We start from the raw sequence: 23,697 nt of genomic DNA, 5'->3' as shown, positions 1-23,697 counted from the left end.
TCCCAAATGAAAACCACCCACCCCGCGACTTCCGCTTTTAGGCATTTGCCCCTTTCTTACATCCAGACACAGACGTTCCTGAACTCCACGCGTTCGCTAGAGTCCAGATTCTAGTGGTTGTGGGGCACATACTGTGCATGGCAAAAATAATACGCATAGCACTGTGATGTCTAAGTATCTATGACATACGAGTGACCGCAAAAGGCCGGTGCCGGTGATGCGTGATGCACCAACGTAAACGCATGGAAGTTGAGCCAAAATTGCCTATAAATACGTGCTTTGGAGCTGGAGCTATAAACTTAGAACCGCGATCAAAAGCCAAACATAGAACAACCAATCCTGGTCTACAGCTCATCCTCGGGCAGTCCAATGAACGTACGGACAGCCTCTCTCTTTGCGTCGGTGTCGCCCTTGAGAGGAAGACCGTAGGCCTTCAATATAGCCTCATAACGTTCCTCTGTGAAAAGTGGCAACAAGCGCGAATGGTCAATTAGCCTGTCGAATCTGGTATGCAACCGACGATCGGAAAACAGAAGTGGTTTCCGACGAGCCAGAGCACTGCTGACGGCGCACTGACTGCGGGCGCGATAACGGCAACGGCGGGGTTGGGTGTGAAAAAAAAAACGAAAACGTGCACTCAACTGGTGATATGCTCAAATTCGCCTCGCGACATAGGAAAGTTGGGTGCCGGCTTGCCGTTGGCTGTGACTGGCTGCTTGATCTTGTACTTGAGATAGGTCGCCCGGGAGTTGTGCAGACGCGCCGGGAGCCGCTCTTGCCTAGAACGCCGACGCGCAGAGATAAACATAGCATCAGCATCATAGTTCAGCAAAGTGTTCATCACGCAGCACTGCCGAGCGCGAAGCATCCACGACTTCGCATCATGGATCCGAGCGCCGCGCGCCGCTGCGTGACGGACGATGTGAAGCGAGATAAGGAACAGCGAGGAACACAGAGAGAGACAGTGCCAGAGGCGACCAAAGAAAAATAAACAAGAAAGAGAGCACACTCACTCAAGCCTAACCACCTCAGCCAAATCCGCAATCTTCTTCTCGAGAGCCTCGATCGCAGGGTCCTTCGGCGGCTCTCCGCCCCCTTCCCCTTCCTCGTGCGCACCATTCGCAGCCGCATCCGCGACCCCGTTGCTCACACCGTTGCCGGCACCACCATCACGGCCCCCGCTCGCAGCTAGCTTCGATATCTGGTCAATGAGCGCCTCCATATTCGCCCCCAGGCGCTCCTGCGTGCTCTCAATCGCATCCAGCCGCGACCTCAGCGCGGCCACCTCTCCTCCTCCCCCCGCCGACTCTGAGAGGCCCGGCGATGCGGCGGCGAGAGCCTGCGACGCTGCTGCGATCTGCTCGGCCATGACGGAGAAGGTATGCGAGAGCCTGAGGTGAGGCTGCATCTGGGAGGCGTCGACGTTGTTCAGCGTGGGCGTGGCCGAGACGGACGTGGATTCGGTGATGGTGAGCTCGCTGGACTCCTGGACGTGGTCGTTGCGTCGGGGCTCAGTGGCGATGGCTGGAGCGGTGGCGGTAGTGGTGGTGGTCATAAGCAGAGGAGACGCAAGATCGATGAGGGCGTGGTGGTCGAGTTACAGTCCTATGTTTGAAAGCTTCAGAGTAGCTCACGAGGGTGCTGGGAGATGCCCCGCTAGATTTCAACCTCCCAGCCTGATCCCTGAGGCCGGAGGATCACGCCCAGCGATGTGTCCCACGAAAGCCAGTGCATGAGACACAGCGAGCACGGACCAAGCACGGGAGCGTCAGATGGAGACGCAGACCTCTCATGCCCCTGTCCCGCGCGAGAGCGTCGCATCGACCGGCAATGCTCTCGTGGATGCCCGAGCAGAGGATGGAGGAAAGCGCATGCTCCCATTCGCCGAATGAGCCGAGTAGCCTTCCAAGACCATGAGAATCCCGTGAAGAGCGTGGAAAGCGTAGGCGACTCATGCACACGAAATGTATGCCTGCTTTCCCGCGAGCCTGTGACTCCGAATCCTGGGGCTTCTCCAAAGCTGGACAGTTATAGAATAGACCGCAGGCAGGAGAATGTCGTGCCCCGGTCCCGGTCCGGGGATAAGAAAACAGCGAAGACCTGCACTGCCCACCGGTGATTGTGGGTACAAGCTCGACCGGCAAACGATACGACAAATATGGAACTTCCAAGTCTGCAACTACTCTAGATTAAGCCTTCAAATATTACGATCGGGGCGTCTCGTAAGTAATAATTTCTTGCTTATTTTATGAACTCATATATGACTGACTGAACCTTGTGCCCACAAGACTAATGGAAGATGCGAAGTTTCCGATCGTGCTGGCCTCGTGAAAGCCTCGTGAAATGTAAGCTTTGGACAGGGCGGTGCAAAACCTAAGCATACCGTATCCGGCGAGAAGGTTGCAGATCAGTTATTCCTAGCGACAACCCTGTCCCTTTTGGTCGGCTGCATGTAGACACCTATGGTGCAGTTCACCTATGCACCGCTTGTTTTGTACAGATTACGTAAGCGGCAATTGGGGGGAGGAACCGACGTCTAGATAACTGAGATATGATAGATGTCGAGATCGCTACACTCTAGCCCACCCAAACATTAATCGAGTGTTTGAAATTTCCACATATACACAATCGCGTTAGTTTATATCTCCATCATGCCCCACTGTAATTTCACCCATTCCAGCTCGTCTCAGCGCTGACCTTTTCTATTAAACAGAATCGTTGGATGCCCGCAGCTGTCTGCGCTTGCCCGTTCCTGTTCCTGTCAATATTCGCCTCCTCGTTGTTTTTGCGCCCGCTTTGTGCTCTTGCTTGCCGTCGTCGTCTCGTATCTCGTTCTCTATTACCATCTGCTAATTATATCCTCCCCACTCAGTTTTCTCGCTCCCCGCTCTATGTGAACAATCGCCCCCTTTTCTGTTTCCTTTTCATCTCTTTTTACCATAATTGACGACGATTTTGTCGCTGGTCTAGATGGACTTTTTTTACACTTTTTCCTCCTTTACTAGTGCTTATGGACACTGAATAGACACGCGTAGCCCGTTTCCCCGAAAGCCTGATCCTCGAAAGTTCCGTAAAAGTGCGTTTAAGTGCACTAAAAAGAAGCGCGATCTGCTTATTTGAGGACTTTTTGATCCTTACTTTGTCGAACCTTACTCATTGCTTGTCCGTGGATAAGTACGTATAAGTACAGCAAAAGTAGCGTGCTGTTTTCCTGATGCACCTCTTCCGTGTTTCTGCATCTGCATCTGCCTTCTCGGCAGCCTTCTGTTTTTGCAAGCGAAGTGTACGGGGTGCATTCCCAGTGTGTGCACCTCTGATACTGCTCTCTGCACGTTTCCAGTCCTTTATTGACATATTCTCCATAATTCTCCGAAATGGCTCATGCAGGCGACGAGATATGTCTGCCACATGAGCAGCTTGTTGCTCCAAACTAATGGTAAGCTCTTCCCCGTCGAGCTCACAGCAATCTTCCTCTTCAGACCAGTCATCTTCTCTCTCACTATTCTCTGCTTCACCACTAGGTAAGCCGTCATCAACAGCTCCACTCCAATTGCACAGGTCAGTCTCTCTGTCAAGGTCATCGGGCTGCTGAGGTGATGCTGTTTCTGTGGCAGACACAGCATCATCAAGATCTGGGCTCGACAATGTTTGTGTCATCTCCAAGCTTGCGCCTGCATCTTGCGAATTTGAGTTTCCGGCTGCTCAAACAATCTGGTAAGCTCATCTGTATCCTATGGATAGGATATCTGTTAACCTCGCTTCCTGGTGCGGCCATTCCGGGCTCGCTGGGCAGCAGCCTTTTTTGCAGCAGCAACTTTTTTCGTAATGTCGAGGTTAGCCCGAGGATCGTCTACCTCCTCGCGCTCGTCCTCGTCCTCCTCGTCCTCGTCCTCGGAGTCATCGTCAGACTCCTCTGCATCTGGAGACGGGGCGTAAGGGGCCGACGCAATGAAAGCCTCTGAGAGGAGAAGCGCGTTGCTGCCTTTAACGGACTTCCAGAACATGTCGGTCGAGTTCTTGCAGTTGGCCTCTGAGAAGTTTGACAGAGTCGTCGACATCCGGCCCGTCCTCTCGTTCATCTGCTTGAGGCCTCCGTGAGCCGCAAACAGTGCCTTGGCCTTCTTGATGGCGCTGCCTTGAGCACCGCTTTTCTCGTGCTTGATAAGGCCATCAAAGACCTTCTTCATGTCTCCAAGCTTGCCTGTGGCAGCGAGAGTGCATGCCCGTTCAGCCTGGTGTGCGTTAGGATTAGACATACGATTAGATTGTCAAATTGATACATACCGCAGTACAACACAAAGTCATTGCACCCCACGGCGTGTAGGGAGTGGGGAGCTTCAACTTCGGGACTTCGATGGCACCACGAATAGCGCCATAATGCGTGGCGAGGGTGATAAGATACAGCTGACCTCGGAAGGTATGACGCGGCTTGCCATCAACAATATCCTCATACAGGAAGGCGTTGCCAGCGAGCAAGCCCTTGGCATAGCGGATGCGAGCCTTCGCTGAGTCATCGGAGCCATACATCCCCAGCTCGACGAATGACTTGTTGAGGGCGGCAATGGCTGTCGATCCGAAGTTGCTATGCCACTCGTTTGCCCTTTGCTTGCACTGTCGGGCCGTCGTAATTTAGTAAGCATGTCCGAATAAATAACACAAACTTACAATGGTAAATGCGGGCCCATTGATGGCGTCCTGCTCGGGCGGCATATCCACATTGTAGACAGCCTGCCATATAAGACGAAGGGCGTCAAGGATCTTTGAGTTGCTTGGGCCCCACAGCTTCTTCTGGCAGGCGAGCCAGCGGAGGAATGTGGGGATGAAAGCCCTCGCCCACCGATTGCGTTCAAGACAGTATGCTGGTAGGAGCTCGTTCTTGCGCGGGGCCTTGTTCTTGCGCTTCTTTGATGCCTTTTCCTTCGTCTCGGAACCGTCTTCCTTAGCCGAAGTGAGTTGCGGCTCAGTCTGCTCCGTTTTGACGCGCTTGAGGGGTCGTGACTCTGACTTTGGCTCACTCTTCACGGGCTTGGAGGGCCGCACCTCAACATCTGTCTGTGGGGACCGTAAGTAATGACCTGAGGATGGAATGATAAATGACGTCCCTTGTCAGTTGTTCGGCTGCTGACGATCACAACGTCAGGCTCGTCATCCTGTTCGCATGATGAGTCAGTTACTTATACCTTGGGAAAAACGAAGGATTTACGGAGTAATCTTCGATAACCCTGAGATGCTGCCCCTGGGGCATGGTATTGTCGTCAGAGGGAAAGTACCGGCTGTCCCAGATGTCGGCTAAGGGTGAAATATGATTGTCAGCGGCAGAAGACTAGCATTCCCATCCTTACATATGGGGAACTCGTCGCCAGCGCCCTCACCAACACCACCCTCATCAGCAGCCTGAGCACTGTCAGCGGTACCTTCGGCGGCGGCGTCCTTGTCAGTGTTGTCCTCGGTGGCAGCGTCCTCGTCGGCGGTGTTTGGGGCAGCAGCATCCTTGTCAGTGGCATCTTCAACGGCATCGTCTTCAATGGCGTCGTCCTCGATGGCAGCGTCCTCGATGGCAGCATCCTCGATGGCGGCGTCCTCGATGGCGGCGTCCTCAATGGTGGTGTCCTCGATAATGGCGTCCTGGTCGTTGTCATCCTCGCTGGTGTCAACATCCATGGCATCCGAATCGGAGTCGGAGCTGTCATCGTCACTCTCGACACGAAGACGCTTCTTGGATACCTTCTTCGCAGGGGGGGCGTGTACCAAAGGAGGGGGGCTCGGGGGTGTTTCAAAGACATGAACGTTCTGAATGAGGGATGCTTCAGTGGGATTATCGGAAAGGGACCATGAACGTACCTTCGCCTTGCGAACAGCAGCAGCAGTCACATCACCAAAACTCTCACGCTCCCGTCGCAGGTTCACCTGGTCGTCGTCTGAGAGCCCAGCATCACCTAGTTCGTCGACAGGACTGGCTTGAGGTTTCGCCTTCGCGCGTGTAGAGCCAACAAGGGTGGAGGACTTGGTGCTGTTGAGGGCGCTGCTCTTGTGAGAGCGATGGCGAGATGAGGTAACAGAAGTGGAGTCTGGGGGTCCTTGAGCTCGTACTCCCTTTGACCATTTGTTGATGCTGATCTTGAAGGAGACGGGCTCGCTGAAGTGGGCGAAGGTAAGGTCACGATAGAAAAGTGTGGACTTAGTAAGTGAAAGGAGCATGGTTGTGGTGGCAATGGACAGAAAGGGGAACGGTCATGGGAAGATCAAACGGAAACTCACATGGGCTCATCAGCGTCGGTACCGCCGTTTGCGGATACACCTGCCAAAGTTGGTACAGGTTTCTGGAACCTCTTGTCATCCACGCATTTACGGATGACTGCTCTGTCCGCAACGCTCTTCGTCACAACCGTCATCACCTCTGCGTCAGTCAGACTCTTGTCAGAGTCATCATCCTCAACGTCTTCCTCTAAAACACCCGCAGGGCAAATAAAGTAAGCGGCTATGTCAAACATTAACAACTGACTAGACTTTACCGATAGGTGCTGCCTTGGATGTCTTTCCACGCCGCCCTTTCTTGGTCGTTGTCTCAGATTTGGCTGGGATGTTGCAGTGAGCAACATACTAATGGCACCAATAGTACGTAGCTTTACTTACCTTTTCCCTTGGCCTTCTTCTCAGCCTTCGCAGTGCTCCCTGCACAGCTGTCTCCTGCAGGTAGGGAAACCTGCTTCGCAGCCTTGACAGTGGTCTTTGCCTTTGTTGGTGCCTTCGGAGCGCTGGTGGCCTTCTTCGCGTGCTCGGCTGCAACCTTGTTCTCGAGCTCTGCAAGACGGCTGATGGTACGGTTTCTGTCGGCTTGCTTCTTGTCCTTCTCAGCTTGCTTACGTTCCTTCTCTAGCTTGATTTCTTCAGCGGTGCGCCGGTCAAGGGCCTTAAGGAGGTCTCCAGGGTGCTTGTTGGCATTTGCGGTGCGAGTTGTCATGCGGGAAGCCATTGCGTAGATGGGAAGGAGGACGGAGGAGGGAGGAGAGAGAGGAACCGCGGGTCAAAAGTTTTTCGGTGAGTAACAAAGCACTCTTCAAGTATTAGCGTCGCTAAAGCAAGTGCGGACAAACCCGGGTGGACCCCATCGCCAGTTTACACTGGAAACATGTACGTACACTCATTGACGCCCATACATTCACCGGCTCACCCTTTCCTCCGTCATTTTCAAGGCTTTTCGCATCTGCCCAGCCCCCTTTATCCTGCCTGCAACACCGCTGTTCACCAAAGAACCATTACCATGTCCCACACCCAATGCCCCTCATGCTCTCAGTCCTCATCCACCCCAGAAGAAGACCTCCTCAGCCAACGCCCACTCCACTCTCTCTTACGCTATCCATGCCGAGCCGAAGGCTGCAGTCGGCTGTTCAAGTCCAAAGGCGGTCTCACCAAGCACATTAGCAGCTATCACGATGGCCTTGTCGACAGCTCGCCTGCCCCATCCAGCCCTCCGCCTGTTGATCACGACCTTCAGGACGAGCCTCCCATGGACTCTTTTCAGCCTGAAGACCATGAGCTGCCTGAACATCTGGAGCCGCAGTCTGAACATCCGCGTGGAAGGGTGGAAGAGTTAGATGGGGGGAAAAGGATTCGCGAGTACCATCCTGTCCTGACTGGTATGTATCCATGTCTCCTTTGATGCCCTGCTCTAACATCTGCCTTGCAGGCGATAGGTGTAACCCAGATGGCAGCTTCATATCTGAGGACAACGGTCCATTTCCTCTCCCCGCCCGTGCCCCTGACGATTGGCACCCATTCCGCAGTCGGGTCGAATTCGAGACAGCAGACTTCCTCTACCGACGCTCTCAAGCGCCCGCCGGTCATATTGACATTCTCATGGACCTCTGGGGGGCAACACTTCGAAAGCACGGTGACACGCCGCCGTTCGCCGACCACAAAGATCTCTATAAGACCATCGACGCCATCAAGGCTGGCGACGTCCCTTGGGAGTCGTTCAGCATGTCCTACAAGGGTGCAAAGCCGGCAGGCGCTGTCCCTCCATGGATGACGCAATCTTACGACGTCTGGTTTCGTGACCCCCAAAAGGTCGTTCGGAATATTCTTGGCAATGCCGACTTTCGTGACGGCATCGACTATAGCCCCTATCGCGAGTTTGATGACAGCGGTCACCGCCAATTTGAACATATGTTCTCAGGTGATTGGGCCTGGCAACAGGCAGTAAGTCGCTCTCATCTTTCTGTCATATCTGCCAGCTGATTGTTATCAATAGGACGAGATAGCTGCAAATCCTGGCACGGATGGCTGCACCTTCGTCCCCATCATCTTAGGCAGCGACAAAACGACAGTCTCGGTGGCAACTGGCCAAACCGAGTATTACCCCCTATACCTATCTATCGGCAACGTGCACAACAACATCCGTCGAGCGCACAGCAATGCTGTTGACCTCATCGGGTTCCTCTCCATTCCGAAGAGTAAGTCTCTTCGTACACTAGCGTGCAGCAAAACCTTAATGCAGTCTTTAGCCAATCAAAGCTTTACAGGCGACCCAGTATTCCGACATTTTTGCCGGCAACTATACCATTCATCACTGTCGAGGATCCTTCAGTCGCTCAGGCCGGGGATGACCACATACGAGGTGGTCCGCTTTGGGGATGGCTACTTTCGACGGGTGATGTATGGGCTGGGGCCATATATTGCGGACTACCCAGAACAGGCGCTCTTGGGCTGTATCGTCCAGGGCTGGTGCCCGAAGTGAGTCGGCTACTTTTCTATTGCTTTTCGGTAAATAACCTGTTTCAAAGGTGTTTAGCTTTCCGAGACGACCTTGATGGGGAGCCAGCACTGCCCCGGACTCGAGAGCATGACGACATTGTTATAGAGGAGCTGGACCTTGGCACACTATGGGACTATTATGGGGTAATAGGGAATGTTGTCGTGAGTGCTCTCTCATCCGTTTCTTGACTACTAGCTAATAACCGCATGTCTAGCCATTCACCAATGACTTTCCGCGAGCGGACATTCACGAACTCATCACCCCCGATATACTACACCAACTAATCAAAGGGAGCTTCAAGGACCACCTCGTCGAGTGGGTTGTCAGCTACTTCCACAAGAAGTACAACAAGGCAAAAGCCCTCTCCATTCTTGACGATATCGACAGGAGGTCAGCCTGTTTCCTTTTCGCATTTGCTTCATTCATAGTAATTTTTTTCGAAAGAATTGCTGCAGTTGCTCCATTCGCTGGACTCCGCCGATTTCCGAACGGCCGAGGCTTCAAGCAATGGACCGGTGACGATAGCAAGGCACTAATGAAGGTACGTATTTCCCTTTCTGGTTTTATTATTTTGTCAATCTAATTTATCTAGGTCTATCTTGCCGCAATCGAAGGCTACGTTCCACGGAGGGTGGTTCGAGCATTTCGAGCATTTCTCGAATTCTGCTACCTTGTGAGGCGTGACGTGCAGACAGAAGAGACACTGCGGGAGATCGATGATGCACTCGAACGCTTCCACAAGTATCGCAAGGTATTCACAAAGCTCAAGGTCACGACGTCCATTTCACTCCCTCGCCAACATTCACTTATCCACTACGCCTTCATGATCCGCCAATTTGGAGCACCTAACGGACTTTGTTCGTCGATCACTGAGTCAATGCATATCAAGGCGGTGAAAGAACCTTGGCGGCGATCTAGTCGGTTCGAGGCCCTCAAGCAAATGTTACTGACAAATCAACGCCTCGCGAAGCTTGCGGCTTATCGTGTTGAGCTAACAGCAAGGGGGATGCTCCAAGGAAAGGCCTCCTCGGAATCAGATGTGCTTAATGTGATCCAACGATGTAAGGCTCATTGCTTCTTCCTACCGCATCATCTCACACCTTTCTCTTCATACAGACGATAGCATATTCTACTTTGCAGCAGCTGACCCCGACCCCACCACTCTCATCCGCATTCGAGGCATGACTGGAGGTAGTGTGGATGTGGCAGAGGACGAGCGGGACTGCGTCATCAACAAGCAGGTAGAGGCCAAGGTCAAGCTCGCAAAGACAAAAGGTACGCCGCAGCCCTCTATATCTTCATATGTACGAGAGCGTCTCTCATTGGCTTTTCAGCACGTAAACGTGCTCGATCCATCCCCGCGCTTGCTGAGGAGCTCACGCTCGAGGAATTCGATCTCCTTTATCAAGTCCGCTGTTTCCTCTATAATTCGGATCTCCCCACCTCTCAGCGCGGCTCAGTTGATGTATCAGCTGTCCCTGTTGCCCAGCTCCCTCCATTCGATCCCAAGGCCCGCATATACGTCTACAATTCGGCTGCTGCAACATTTCGAGCCCCTAGCGACATATCTGGCATCCATGGAATGCGTCGCGAGCGGATCCGGTCCACACTCAACTGGAGAAATGAGGCCCCTCGCCACGACTGTGCCTTTGTCTCAACCGACGAGGATGTTCCAGGAATGCTGGGCATGGAGGTTGCCCGTGTAATGGCATTCTTCTCTTTTGATTACTCGGGTACTCATGTGCGCTCGTTCATTGGTTTTCTCGTGCAAGCGATGTGCGAGATCCCGACACCGGTATGTACGTGGTAGGCAAAGACTGGCATGGCGATGGATCCCCCGCACTTGCAGTCATACCCGTCGGTTCGCTGGTCCGCGCTGCTCACCTCATCCCATACTACGGTTCTGACCCTGTCCCTGAGACCTTGAAGCACTACGATTCGTACAATGATTTCCATGTATTCTACGTAAACCGGTATGCTGACCATCACTCGTTTGAGATAGCCTAGTTTTGTACATTTGCGTTATTATATATGTGATTGCGCCAAACATTCCGATTTTCTCCGATGCTGTTTATAGAATTTCATTTTCTCACCGTTCGCTCACGCGGCATCCTCTTTCCTGCCTACCACCACCACCACCCGTCGTCGTCCATACCAACGCACTCATCCCTCGTCCAGCGACAACATGAACGTGTCGACCATCCCACCCAGTTGTTGCTGCAACTCCCTTGGCCCAGCACGCTCCTCGCTGGCCAACGCCATCCTTGGCTGTCGACAGCCCACCGCCTCCGACAATGACAAGCCTGTTGCGCCCTTGGCACAATGCACACCCCCTCGCTGGCCCACCATCATCCTGCACCGGCCACCGAACACTACCTCGCAGGAAGCCCAGCCAGCAGCAGTGCCCGCGGACATGAGGTCACTGCCGGTCAAGCCACGCGCGTCGCATGGGCCCAACTAAAGGGCCTGTCGGTTGCAGCTGGACCGAGCGTCTCGTGCTCTGTTTTGTAAAGCCTGCGCTGCCTGCTGGCACACGCCGGCGGCCCAATTGGTGCGGCTGATGCGCTTCATACAGTATGTCTGCCATAGCCCTGCCTTCCCCTTTCCTGGCCACTCACTTGTTTACGCAGGCCTCTGTGGAATCTTAGGGCTCTACAACGCCTTAGGGCAGTTTGGTGAATCCCGGGCAGTTATCAGGGTCCTTGTATCTCAGTCCAATCTTGTCGATTGCTAGTTACTCTATGCGATTTGCTCGATTTGCTATCAGACTTACTTTTTGTGCACTTTTTGGCCTCGTAATCCGCTTTATGAGATTTGACAATACATGAATTCTCATTGTACTTATTAGCCCTTCGGCGTCACCCTAAAAGCATCTACTAAGTATTGAAAAGGGGGCGATAAGTAAACAGCCCGAAAAAAAGCGGCGTGTCAATTTGCTGATGTGAGTATAACCTCACACTCAATCATATTTGTGCTTATCCGTCAAAGCCTTGGTGCAGCATTGATGCGGGACTATTTCAGTCTCAACACACCGAAACAAGCGTCTCATGATGCCGAGAACACAAGCGTGGACAAGCAGGATGCACTCACTCCTGCTAACAGTCCTTCTCCCCCTGATTGGGAGCAAATAATCGATTTCTCAGACGAGATATTCGATGGATATTATTCTGATATGGACTCAGATACCTTTGAGGACAGTTTAGACGATGAAGATGAGGATGGAATCGCTTTGGAGAGTGTACCATCTTCAGGATATCCCGGCCCATCCGCATGCCCTCCTCCCCTACCAACAGCCCCTGCCATTGAACCTGATGCCCAATCGCCACCTCGAAAGCGGAGCCGTCTTGCTGTTCCAGTGCGTGAAGCTCGTATTAAAGCACAGGAAAAACGCTTTCAAGAGCGTCAAGAAGCCCTTGATTTGATAACAGCTTCAATAAAGTCTCGAAAAATCCACTTTGAGGGCGGTTCTACCGGGCTCCAGGCCAGACGAGCTGGTGCAATTGAGAGTTGCCTCTTCATGATTGTCAAAAATGGGCGTACACTCACAGACGCATCGGAACGAGCTGCCGAGAGTCAGCACTTTTCAGCAAAATGGGGAGGGAGGATGGTGCGTGGATGGGTGGCAGCCTGGGTTAAGTCGCGGGAACTGCCCAAATCAGCATGGGGCCAGCACACGAAATCTGCCTCCCTTCTCGAGGATCCGTCCATCTGTGCAGAGTTATCGGCATATGTCAGAACCAACAAATGGTCCATGAATCCCGGAAAGCTGCAGAAACTATTGAACCAGGAATTACCACCAAATGAGGCACATGCATACGCCTCCAAGCTTGTCACAAACGAGATTCCGTTGGCTGTGAAGAATTATCTTGAAGAAAGAGTACTCCCTCGGCTCCATCGCAAAGCCCGCCAAGATGGTTTATCCATAAGCACTGCCCGACGCTTTCTCCACAAATTTGGCTTCCAATATGTGGAGTATAAGAAAGCAGTGTATTATGATGGCCATGAACGACCAGATGTTGTCCACTATCGACAACAGGTATTCATTCCATCGTTATTATCATTTCGGCAACATCTGGTTCAGTATGAAGTTGGCAATGTCGAGAAGGAGGTTATCAAAGATCTTCCACCCGATGAGAACCGGCTTATTTTGGTCTCTCATGATGAAATGACCGCCCAGACGAATGATAGTCACACCAAAAATTGGGGTTTAGAGGGAGAGCAGCCACTGAAGAAAAAGGGGCCCGGTCGAGGAACCCACCAGTCCGATTTTATCTGTTCAACTGTGGGGTGGATGGCTGAAGCAAGCCAGTCCCTTGAATATGGCAAAAACTACGAGGGTTATTGGAATGCAGAGTTGTTGGTGAAGCAAGTGCGTATATTTCCCAATAAATCAGCTTCAACAACTCAATGAGCTCGAGAAGGTCAAGGAAAAGTTTATCCCTGCTTTTGAGAAACTCCATGGCCCAGGTTACAAAGCCCTTGTTATGTTCGACCACTCTCAAGGGCACCTTTCATATGCCATTGACGCATTAGTGGCCAACCGCATGAACCTCAGGCCCGGAGGAAAACAAGCAGTCATGCGACCGGGTTGGTTCCTCAAAGATGGCGAGAAAATCCCACAATGCATGAACTTCCCACCCGACCATTCCCAATTTCCCACCCAGCCAAAAGGAATGCAAGCGGTGCTTGAAGAGCGTGGTCTGTGGAGACATGGCCTTCTTGCCAGGTGCAAATCGGGCAAATGTGACCTCGAAAACCCTAACTGCTGTGCACGTCGAATTCTCGAGGTCCAGCCAGACTTTGTTGAGCAGCGGTGCCTGCTTCAGGAAGTTCTTGAAGATGCAGGTCACAATGTGATATTCCTCCCGAAATATCATTGCGAACTGAACTTCATTGAATATTTCTGGGCTGCAGTGAAGAAATATCTTCGAGATCACACGGACTATACCTTCAACTCACTCAAAAAGAACATGCCAAAGGCCTTGGCATCGGTCAAAATTGAGACAATCCGGCGTTGGGAGCACCGGATGTGGAGGTGGATAGAAGCATACAGTGATGGATTAAGTGTCAAAGCGGCACAATCAAAGGTAAAAGAATTTAGTTCAAAGCGTTACACTTCCCATCGACGTATTCCGGACACCCTTGCAAGTGCGCTTGATGAGACAGGGGCTTGAGTATCCATATTTGTGACATATTACATAATCAAATTACATAAGTAGCAATTCACGAGTATAATTTTTCTTCAAAATTGACTTTGGCGGAAATCCCTCTAGAGGTTTTGATCTACGTGTAAAAACGATGCTTTTGTCAAGACAGAATGCCCCAGAAGTCAATTCTCACGCTTCCCTATACATTGTACAAAACAAGCGGTGCATAGGTGAACTGCACCATAGAGAGTGCCTTTAGAAGAAGACAAGACCAGATATTGGTCTAACCCAAAGCGCAAGACGCGGTCTGATCGAAGGAATGTATGGCAATGGCATGACACGCCTCCCCGAGTTAGACGCAGGCCCGAGCTAGGAATCGCTCTAGTGGGATGTCCAAGTCGCAAAGATGCCATATCATAAAGTCGGCCGAGCATCGAGCCAAAGTAAGGGATAAATGCTGATCGGCCGGAACGCAGGTCGCCCGCAGAGATCACCATCGACAGGGCTCCGCACGACGTTGGGTACGCGTGGGAATCACTGTAGATGTTCGATACACTCCCACCAAGGTTAGCTTTCGCCTAAGAAACGACCCTGTTCGAGCGTGGTATTGAGACGACCTACTGGGTTCCACACGAACAAAGACAGAGAATACGGAGAACATGCGTTGCCCAGCGCCATGATCCAGTATTGTATGCTGCACTATGCCCAGCAAAGGAATTGTGTATGTGCGATGGTCGGGAGTTGAACACGGGGGTACCGACGATCGCGAGACCTCGAGGCTTCGTAATTGCCGGCGGTTTCTCGTGGGGATGGTATCAGCGCACATCATGCACAGATGGGAAGATGAGAAGAGAGCTGCTCCGCCGACGGAGTCCAGTAATGCCGCCCCGAGCCACTGTGGGCGAGGCCCGACAATCGTAGGATATTAGCTGATATTAGCCGACGCCTTGCCGGCGGGGTTTCGAGGGCCGTTGACAAGGGCCGCGCGCAACATAAATCCCGACATCGTTCCGCCCTTCTCCGCCTCGCCGACACATACATACAGTACGGCCACGGCATCAATCTGTTCATCAGCTCGTTGTCGAGGCGCCTAGCGACTGCTCACTTACGGATATTATAGGATATATGGTTGCGATGATGTCGAGTCGACAACCCGAGGTCGAGTCGGAGCAGCAGTAGTTCAGAGTTCGCCGTCGCGTCGCGCACCGACGGTGAGTCGCCGCTGCAATTGTCGTGTCGGATATCTGTGTCCCACGTCACGGCGCGAGCGTGGTTGCAGAGTACAAGGCCCGAGGACTAGTGATCTATGTATGCGTGATCTTTTAGTATTGAGAAGGTCCTTCGCAGAGCACATGCCTGAAGCAAAAGATTTCTTTTCTTCTGACGTTCGTTCGAGTGTTCAAAAGGGCTTTTGTCGACGTTGTTGAAGGTGCATACAAGCTGGACCCAAGAAGACGTCAACGAAGGGTGAAGCAAGGCTACCACACTTGAGCATGTTGAATCTATATCCACAAAGGATCACCACAAGGCGCAATGCGGCCCGAGAGTGATCTCGAGACTGCCCAAGCCCAAACGTGCTGCCAGCGTCAAGGCAAGCGTTTGCCCAGGGATATGTACGAACACCTGCATGTTGCATCAGATGACGGAAGTCTCGGGAGATGCCGTGGGACACCCGCCGCCGATGGCGCGCAGTGACAAGTACTGTGATAGTCGGGGGTGAAGTGAAGGAGGGACCCTGGACACCACCGACCGGCTCGGAGTAGCGGATCAGTACGGCCCTTTTTGCCTTCTAACCCCATCAGAGCATCAGAACCTTGCCATAAATCTCATGGATCGAGATAAGCCGAGATGTGACAGACGCTGTTGCCTTGCCTCCAAATTGCCGGTCCATTCAACGGCTGAATGGACTGCTGAATGGACTCGAGAACGGGCTGTCGAATGGACATGTCGTTAGCATCAGCATCAGTGGGTGCGTATGGACTAGCATGGGCCTAGACGCTGGGCATACAGTCGGAAGACATAATGCAGCAGGTGATGAGTCCAAAAACTGAATAAGAGCTGGTTTAGAGCGAACCTTTCTTCTCCCGCGAGAATTCTATCCGTCGTGAAATACAAAGCGACATCCAAATGCATGACTGTTGTACTACTACTCATGTGGTGCTGGAATGATGTTTTACCAGAACAAGATCACCGCAAGGCTGAAGCCATGAGGCACTAGACTGTACAGATACCCCACCGCTGCAACACACCACCGTATCGAGGTTAGTACCGCTTTGCTTGACTATGGCTAGATCGGTCTACGGACCTTGCAACGGTGACACGATGTAAGTTACGTATAACGATGCCCAGCGTTATGAACGATCCCGAGGACTTTCGTTCCGAGGTTGCTTCGAGATGAAGCCGGACTCGGAGATGCGAAGAGAAGCAACGAACCTCACGTCGGACGACTCAGATAAGCAACGGCTAACGATGCAACTAAGAACCACTTCATTCCGGAAAACGCTCGTCGCGTAATGAGAATTACATCCTTGACACTATACACAGAATACAGATTAGGGTTACAGTACTAGCTCCGATAAATATACCCATTGACGAAAGCAAAGGTACTACAGGTGCGAAAGCGATTTCAGAACGGTGATAGTCGTGAGGCGTGACGGACTTCGTGTTGAGGAGGACGTGTATGTTTCCGGGGAGTGACGATCGATGCAGAGGTAGCGGGGAGCGCAGTGGTATCGATGGAGATGGAGAGCGTGATCGTGATCGTGGTGGTGACGGCGAGGGCGAGGTAGCGGCAGATGGAGATGACGGCGATTCCTTTGCTTCTTCATGCTCTTTCTCAATGAAAGGACTGCGGAAAAAGAGGGACCACCAGATTGTGCCGGTTCGAGACGTCGACAGTGCGGAAGTAGCCTGCGAAGCAAACGGAGTGAGCAACGTTGCCAACGGCGACTTAGGAGTGGTGATGAAGAGCGGACGTACGTGGGCTCAAGTAGTACCAGAGGACGGTGCCCTGCGTGAAGTGCTCAAGCGCCTTGAGGTAGCGTGCGAGCTCGTAGTCGACCTTCGGGCCGAACGAGGGCAACGAAGCTTTCAGGGCAAGGTAATCATCCACGCGTTGCGAGAGCATGTCCGTGAGGATGTCGATCCCCTCTTGGAGGCCGACTCCGCGCTCTTCCATAATGATGAACACGAGATTCTGGTAATCACCATCGGCTTGCTCTTTCTGTAAGAAGGAAGCGGAAGTGTCAGTTAAGCTATCAAAACGTGGAGCTGGGCAAAGGGCTCACGTTAAAGGAGCAGAGATCCTGGAGATGAGATAAGATATTAGACAACTGATATGGTTTGATCGAGAAAGGTTAGAACGCACGTTAGGCCAGGTCATGATATCATTAGTAGCTTCTGACATGGCAATGATTGTCGGGTGCTCAAAGATGAAGTCGGGCAGGTCGATGTCAAGCGAGTACTCGATCATAGCTGGTACGCGACAGCGAAGCAGTTATTAGCGTTGTGCCTTGCGCATAGCCAGCGGAACTGCTCACCTTCCACCATGGCACCACCAATGGTAGCACGACGCATAAGGATGAATTCGTGTATCGATGGCATCCTGTCTTCGGACCGGTTCTGAGACTGCTGTACTTGCGACTCGCTCCAATCCTCAAAGGCCCGAATAAAGCTAACCAAAAGGGGGTGGTCCGTTAGTGATCGCGATTTCGGGTACAAAGTGCCGTTGAAAACGTACCGAGCGTAAGCCCCTTCTGTTCCTGTCTCACGGAACCGTTCAAGGAGACTGACAGAGAAAAAGAGATTTAGATCTCGCTTATTGATGATTTGGCGGGCCGACTTACTCATAGAGCATCGCAGCGTAAGGGTACGCCGGCCGAGGAGCTTCGGGGTGGTCAATCACAGCGTTGGAGACATCGTGGCCGGCTTGGACTTCGTCGGGTCTGTTCTGAAGGGCGCCCTCATCGGAGAGATCGTCGGTCTACATTGTCTGTCAGATGAGGCGCTCTATCCGCGATGAATGACAGCAGCGGTGACTGACCGAGAACGCCCAGAAGAAGAACATGAGGCAAGTCTCGAGATGTCTGAGGTCGGCTTCGGGGAAGCTGAGCGCAGCGAAGAGGTCGAATTTGCCGAACTTGGTGAACTTGGTGAACTTGATCTCATCGTAAACGCCGATGCTGGGGAGGAGGATGAGCAAGAAGCGGACCCGACGACGAGGAAATTTGACGGACCTGTCAAACCATTTGGTCGCGAGGGCGCCGGCCTCCCTCTGCAGAGGGCTGACCTTGAGCTCGCAGGCTCGACCAGAGATGGCGCAGAGATCTTGTAGCACGAAATGTGAAGGCAGCTGGAGCATTGTAATGGCAAAGGATGTGAGGCTGGGAGGGGAGGTAGAAGAGTTGGGAGTGGGTTGTGATGATGTCGGAAATAGTCGAGGAGGGGAGGGGTTTTATGTTGTTCAAGGCGGACTTTCTCTTTTGAGGACCTTTGTGGGCGCAGGGAAAATGTGCCCGGACAGGACTGTATTGGGCACGTCCAAATAAAAACATATCGAGTCGAGGATGCCCAACGACATGGTGGCGACCGCTGGCTACCAGGGATCAGTAAAAAGTATTACACGTGCAGCATAAGCGAAGGGACTCCCGGCACCCCTGGTACCGCTTGTTTGGTTCTTGCCATCAGGTTGATCGTCCTCGCGCGTCACCTTGGCCAGATCTGAGTAATAGATCATCTACATGAGAGGTCACTTGTGTCATCTGTTGGTCATGTCAACCTAGCTGTAAGCACAGGATGGCCTGGTCTAATCCGCTATAGGATACATGGGATCAAGCTCTGCGGACAAGTAGTCCCGTGTTCTTTGTCGCAGGAAAAAGATTCTTTTATCCTATGTTGGTTCTGGCAAATCTCTCAGTGAGCGTGACAAGCTTCTAAGATCGTATGTTGGTGTTGGAGGACGAGCTGAACGATGTGGGATAAGTCGCGCTCGCTTGCCGGACTTGCGATGCGGCACTGCGGTTGTGCCGCAACTAGGAACAATATTCCCACGAACGCGTCTCCGATTTCCGAGCTGCCGCACGGTAATGTTGTCCTCCACACATCAGTTCATCAATCTACGGCAAAGCCTTCGTGGCAGCAAGAAGGCTTTTCACCACCTTACGCACCTGGCAGCTGCAGTGGGCAGATGTGGGCGGCACCTCGGCGAAGCTGAGTGCTGTTACGCGTTGACGGAAGGCACACGCGCCTGGTGAGTGTGTTGACCATGCCGCGGGATGAACCGTTTACTACCCACCTTCCCTGGCCAAGATGAGATAACGTTAGCACACGTCATGTTTCATCACGAAGAACGAGTAGAACACGCTGATCCTGGTTCTTTTTCGCATAGTACCCTTGACGGCGCTTTGACACCATTCTCTCAAAGCTCTGAGGCTTTCATTCCTGTGGGTTATTTTCGCACATTCGGAATCTTGGTGACGATATTAGGCCGTCTTCAGAATGTGCTTCGGGTTCTTTTGAGCGCCGTACTTGTCTGATGGGAACCTCATGGTCTCAAACGGAACAGAGAGTTTCTGTCCGTCCATTGAAGAAACAAGACCCATACACTAGGCTCCTTCTTCACCAACTTGGAACATGCTTCCACGCCGCCGCGGTGCCTTTCACGTAAGTAAAGCCCTCGAGGCAAAGTGTCTGCTCCACTGATTTCATTTTGACTGTCAGACAGACGCCCCACGCGGCCCTCACGAGTTGGGGATCCAACGTACTCTGGGGTGTTGCTCATTCGTTCGTTCACCCGGGTGGTTGAGGGAGGCTGAGGGCCCCCGTAAAATCGTGGTTTGGAGAAAAGAGCATTCTGACATTGCAATGAAATCAGGTTCTCAGCAATCTTATCAAATTGGCCTTTAATTCATCTCTCGCGGTGGCAGATTACGCTTGGAATAAATATCTCACAATGGTAAGGAATTTTAGTCTGCTTCATGTTCCGAGACAATTGACATGCCTTCTTCTTTACGCGTCTTTCAGCACACATGACTTGCGATACTCATGGAAAGTATGTCCACTCTCTCACTGAAAACTTAACAAGGCTAGCACTAATTTGTGGCGCAGCTTGCATTCATCAGCCTCTCCCAAAGTGCGCTTATCATGTCAATCACGCTTGGGCGATTGTTTCAACACCGCCCTCTTGTCCGAGGACGGTAGCACGGTCTTATCTGGCCCCATCGCCGCTGTGGGCGTCGTGAGCCCGATCGCCGTGGCCCGTTTGCAGCGCGGGCAGATCCTTCAGTGAATGGACCTGGTTCAAGCGCCCGGCCACTCCAAGTCCACCTGCCTAATATGATAGTGCCCGACCATGTCCCCGGTGCCGCGGGTATCCTGACTGGTGGATTGGCAGCGTCTATCCTCGTCTATCCTGCGCACCGGCTTTTTTGTCAGAACGTACCTTACTTTAAGAGTTGCTAGCTGCGACGTCATGTCATATGGCCCCGTACTCGCCGGTGTTCGGCCCTGAACACTACCTATCGGTCGCCATTAAGTTCAGGGGCAAGGGTCACGGGAGCATAATGAACAGACAGAACGTCGGGCGATTGCAATGCTGGGCGCTCACACATATCAGCCTTGACCAAAAGAAGAGCACCGATGTGCAAGTGCCTGAGAGCGTCGGTGAAGTCGGGACGAAGTCGCGTTGCCTTGTTTTCCTAGCTGGGGAAATCTGCCAACCTTGTCGTCGAGACGTCGGGGTTGGTATTATCCCCAGAGCGCCGTTTTCCTGGCGACAGATCCTGATCTAAGGACCCCGAAGACCCACATCTGATGCTGCTGGTCATATGGTTTTTAGCACTTCGGTCTTAGCTGTTACAGTACGCAAGCTGTGCGATCGGTGCTGTGTCGTCTTGCTGTCAGAAATCAGCTTCCGCGGTTCATTGGACCTTCTCCTTCGTAAAGCATCCTGCACAGGTAATCGCCTTACCACATCTCCTTGCAAGTGCGGGGAAATTAGTGTTCGTCTTCTGCGCTAGCAAGAGCCGCATATACCGGGAGAAGCTCTGATCATCGAATCCTTTGGACGATCTTCTCAGGCACTCGCGCTTCTCTGTCACCTGGTCCAAAAATATGTAAAGCCCGGTTTCTCCTTGATGCAGACGGACTCTCCGCCTTGAGAACGTTGCGGCAACTTGTACGGACGCCGATTGGTGTAGGATCACTTCCACAGAATCAGAACGGTGGAACCGGAAGGTCGAGTTCAAGCTGTGAATCTTCAGTCGTTGTGTAATGCTTATTTGCATGTCTAATCCTGATTACAGTTGTTACTTCGTAATCAACACCGACGTCATTCGGGAAACACGGGAAGTTCGTTCTGTTTCAGCCGGCTCACCCTTGTAATGAACGGGTTTCTCGAAAGATTGCTTCGCTGGACCGATGAATTCTCCGATGAGACGCATAGATAAGGTGCAGAAGTTGAATATTTGCATGAAAGTAGCCATGATTACCTGCGTAAACGCACAAAAATTCTTTTGAATCAGACATGATCGAGGCGGCATAAAGTTGCTCCGGAGGTGGAAACATGCCAGTGCGTCGATCTCTGCGACGAAAAGAGCCGCGCTCGTCTGGCAAAGAAAGAGATAAGCTCATGCCCGTAAACTATTGCACAGGGATTCGCAATGGAGTTATGTAAGTAGTGTTCAATCGCACTCGGTATGTCCTCGATCGGCACTCCTTGCGGCACTCTCTAAGCTTCTGCTGCAAATCCGCTGTTTTCGCATTTTTAGCGGTGCATGTCAGCGTTTGCTTTCCTTGTGCAGTCATACACCATGTCCATGCGTCACACTGGGCGCGCACGTTTGACATGGAAAATGCAACTTATGGTAGGGCAAGCTATCGCAGGTGACTGTCCGTGACATTCGTCCCAGAGGCTGTACGGGCGCGCATCCGCCCCGCGTCCAATGCTGTCGGTGGCGCAGGCGCTGCACGGTGAGATCGGCTTCAGTTTCGACTGATTCAGTCAGTTCAGCACGGAAGGATGTTGTCGCCGACGATACCTGCCGGCGCCTGTGCCTCCGCATCATGCGCCAAACTTCAAACTAGTGCTGCTAGCACCGTGACTGTCCGTACGCCTATTTCTTAGCAGAGATAGTGATCGGCTCAGGGTTGGCTGTCCGACCCTCGAGAATAACTTTCTCCAGCCACGGTATCGTGTCCTCCTCGATCGCGCAGCACCAATTCAGTTTCTTCCAGGGCTATCATGTACGGCATATATTAGTACTTATGGAGATGTTGGAAGCTTTCCCCCCGCGTACCTCTTGTCATTTAGATATTCAGGGGCTAACCGGTCACTCCACGATTCGCGAGCTCACGTTGCATCACAGTCGAACGACTCTTGAGACTACGACATAATCCGGGTAATTCTATTTGGCGGAAATGAGCGCGTTTTTGACAGCCTGTAAGAGGCGGCAATCTCCGAGTCCCGAGCCGCGTGGTTTACACTTTGGTTTGACACAAGAAGCCTGAGAGCGAGTGCGATTCGATGCAAGGTGAGGAGCCGGCGCCCTTCCATGCACAACGCGTGGTACAAGATGATACGATCTAGGAACCAGTGAAGGACCGGAAGCGAAGTTGCCCGTGTCAGGTGGTATACGCTGTTTGGCATGGCAGCGTCTTGGCAGCTGAAGCGATGGCCAACTGACGGAATGAGGTGGTTACAGAAAGTCATCAGACTCGAAATCAGATTAATACTCTTCAAATGGACTGTACGTAATTGATCAATGTCTAAGGATATAAAAGTGAAACGCACCGTTAGATGAAACATTCAAAAGCTCTCCTAAGGATCCACAAGACGTCCAGACAAACTTAGGTTCTTGCACACAGTCTGTCGCGGTTGATTGATTCCTGAGTTATGCCTCGTGTAAGCCCCCAAAACGTCATCAGACATGTTCAACGCGCCACTCGTCCTCCAAGGACGCCGCTCAGGATATCAGCGCGTACCCGAATACACTTGCACCTATAAGCGTCTACGCGTGTCATGGTGCGATCTCTAAACAAATGGCGCGCGGATAAGATGAAAAAGGCAGTTGCGCACCAGCCAAAGCTTTTTACAGGTTAGCTGAAATTCGAGACTACACGTGCACAGTACCAAACTTGGGTTGGTCGATACTCACCGCAGTTAATACATATAGAAATGAATGTCCTTGACGTATGTGAGAGAGTCTGTAACAAGTCCTGGATAAGTCGTCCCAAGAAAAAGGAGGCGGTAGATATGACAGCACTAGGCTTTGGAGTGGATTCTTCACCATTAGAGCCGTCTCTCATGTGCCTAAGGCAGTAGACATGGGCATCAGTTGATCTAACGCCGTCTCATGTGGACTTCCCCACATTAAGGTCTGACATCGCCGTCGTCCTCCAGAAAGCTCGAAATATCGTCTGTGACGTGGTCATCGCGATTATGTTCTTCCGCGACGTTGTTTTCGCTGTTGATTTTCATCTTAAAAAAACTCACAAGTAATTTTTTATCGGCAGAGTGGTCCTCAAGAAAATGTGGTTTGCCATGGATACGAATCGGGGCCGAATTTTGCGGCAGGGCAGTAATGAGCTAAAATAATAGCCTGAAGAGGAAGGATCATCCCCACAGTTGCAGAGAGAACTGATCGCCGTGATACACATCTAGTCATCGATAAATCTCCGTTTCTTCAAGCACTCGAGCCTCCAGAGTATCCAACTATAGGATGGTTACCTACCGGCAATTGGTATAACAGATACTCCAGGAAAATAAAATACGCAGCCGGAAGCACCCTCGATTTTGAC

General features: G+C 52.1%; 5 protein-coding genes across 5 annotated transcripts; 2 read left to right on the top strand and 3 right to left on the bottom strand.

Moving 5' to 3' along the window:
• Positions 1 to 122: 122 nt before the first annotated feature.
• On the bottom strand, positions 123 to 1,871 carry CONPUDRAFT_168607 (uncharacterized protein). The gene is made up of 3 exons (XM_007775002.1): positions 1,014 to 1,871; positions 643 to 779; positions 123 to 457 (listed from the first exon to the last, which is right to left on the bottom strand). The coding sequence occupies exons 1-3, from the start codon at positions 1,553 to 1,555 to the stop codon at positions 345 to 347; spliced, it is 792 nt and encodes a 263-aa protein (XP_007773192.1). The 5' UTR covers positions 1,556 to 1,871; the 3' UTR covers positions 123 to 344.
• Positions 1,872 to 3,749: 1,878 nt separating this feature from the next.
• On the bottom strand, positions 3,750 to 6,973 carry CONPUDRAFT_158024 (uncharacterized protein; the record flags this gene model as incomplete). The annotated part of the gene is made up of 10 exons (XM_007775001.1): positions 3,750 to 4,232; positions 4,285 to 4,611; positions 4,666 to 5,052; positions 5,127 to 5,150; positions 5,204 to 5,289; positions 5,343 to 5,790; positions 5,842 to 6,136; positions 6,259 to 6,445; positions 6,513 to 6,575; positions 6,634 to 6,973. 10 exons carry the CDS (start codon positions 6,971 to 6,973, stop codon positions 3,750 to 3,752), a joined length of 2,640 nt encoding a protein of 879 aa, XP_007773191.1.
• Positions 6,974 to 7,261: 288 nt separating this feature from the next.
• CONPUDRAFT_158023 (uncharacterized protein) lies at positions 7,262 to 11,216 on the top strand (the record flags this gene model as incomplete). Its single annotated transcript, XM_007775000.1, has 12 exons — positions 7,262 to 7,637; positions 7,688 to 8,199; positions 8,252 to 8,453; positions 8,505 to 8,733; positions 8,784 to 8,916; positions 8,970 to 9,145; positions 9,200 to 9,296; positions 9,348 to 9,816; positions 9,872 to 10,030; positions 10,090 to 10,554; positions 10,605 to 10,728; positions 10,934 to 11,216. 12 exons carry the CDS (start codon positions 7,262 to 7,264, stop codon positions 11,214 to 11,216), a joined length of 3,225 nt encoding a protein of 1,074 aa, XP_007773190.1.
• A 711-nt stretch (positions 11,217 to 11,927) lies between these two features.
• Positions 11,928 to 13,929, top strand: CONPUDRAFT_63241 (uncharacterized protein; the record flags this gene model as incomplete). The annotated part of the gene is made up of 4 exons (XM_007774680.1): positions 11,928 to 12,722; positions 12,933 to 13,124; positions 13,177 to 13,437; positions 13,675 to 13,929. 4 exons carry the CDS (start codon positions 11,928 to 11,930, stop codon positions 13,927 to 13,929), a joined length of 1,503 nt encoding a protein of 500 aa, XP_007772870.1.
• Positions 13,930 to 16,459: 2,530 nt separating this feature from the next.
• On the bottom strand, positions 16,460 to 18,285 carry CONPUDRAFT_168606 (terpenoid synthase). The gene is made up of 9 exons (XM_007774999.1): positions 18,138 to 18,285; positions 17,945 to 18,083; positions 17,748 to 17,884; positions 17,642 to 17,689; positions 17,442 to 17,575; positions 17,270 to 17,376; positions 17,190 to 17,207; positions 16,882 to 17,125; positions 16,460 to 16,812 (listed from the first exon to the last, which is right to left on the bottom strand). Exons 1-9 carry the CDS (start codon positions 18,260 to 18,262, stop codon positions 16,739 to 16,741), a joined length of 1,026 nt encoding a protein of 341 aa, XP_007773189.1. The 5' UTR covers positions 18,263 to 18,285; the 3' UTR covers positions 16,460 to 16,738.
• Positions 18,286 to 23,697: the final 5,412 nt, after the last annotated feature.

Source organism: Coniophora puteana, assembly GCF_000271625.1.
Source record: "Coniophora puteana RWD-64-598 SS2 unplaced genomic scaffold CONPUscaffold_13, whole genome shotgun sequence".
Classification (NCBI taxonomy): domain Eukaryota; kingdom Fungi; phylum Basidiomycota; class Agaricomycetes; order Boletales; family Coniophoraceae; genus Coniophora; species Coniophora puteana.
The sequence above is the reverse complement of the archived record's forward strand: the minus strand, read 5'-3'. Positions and strand labels throughout refer to the sequence as shown.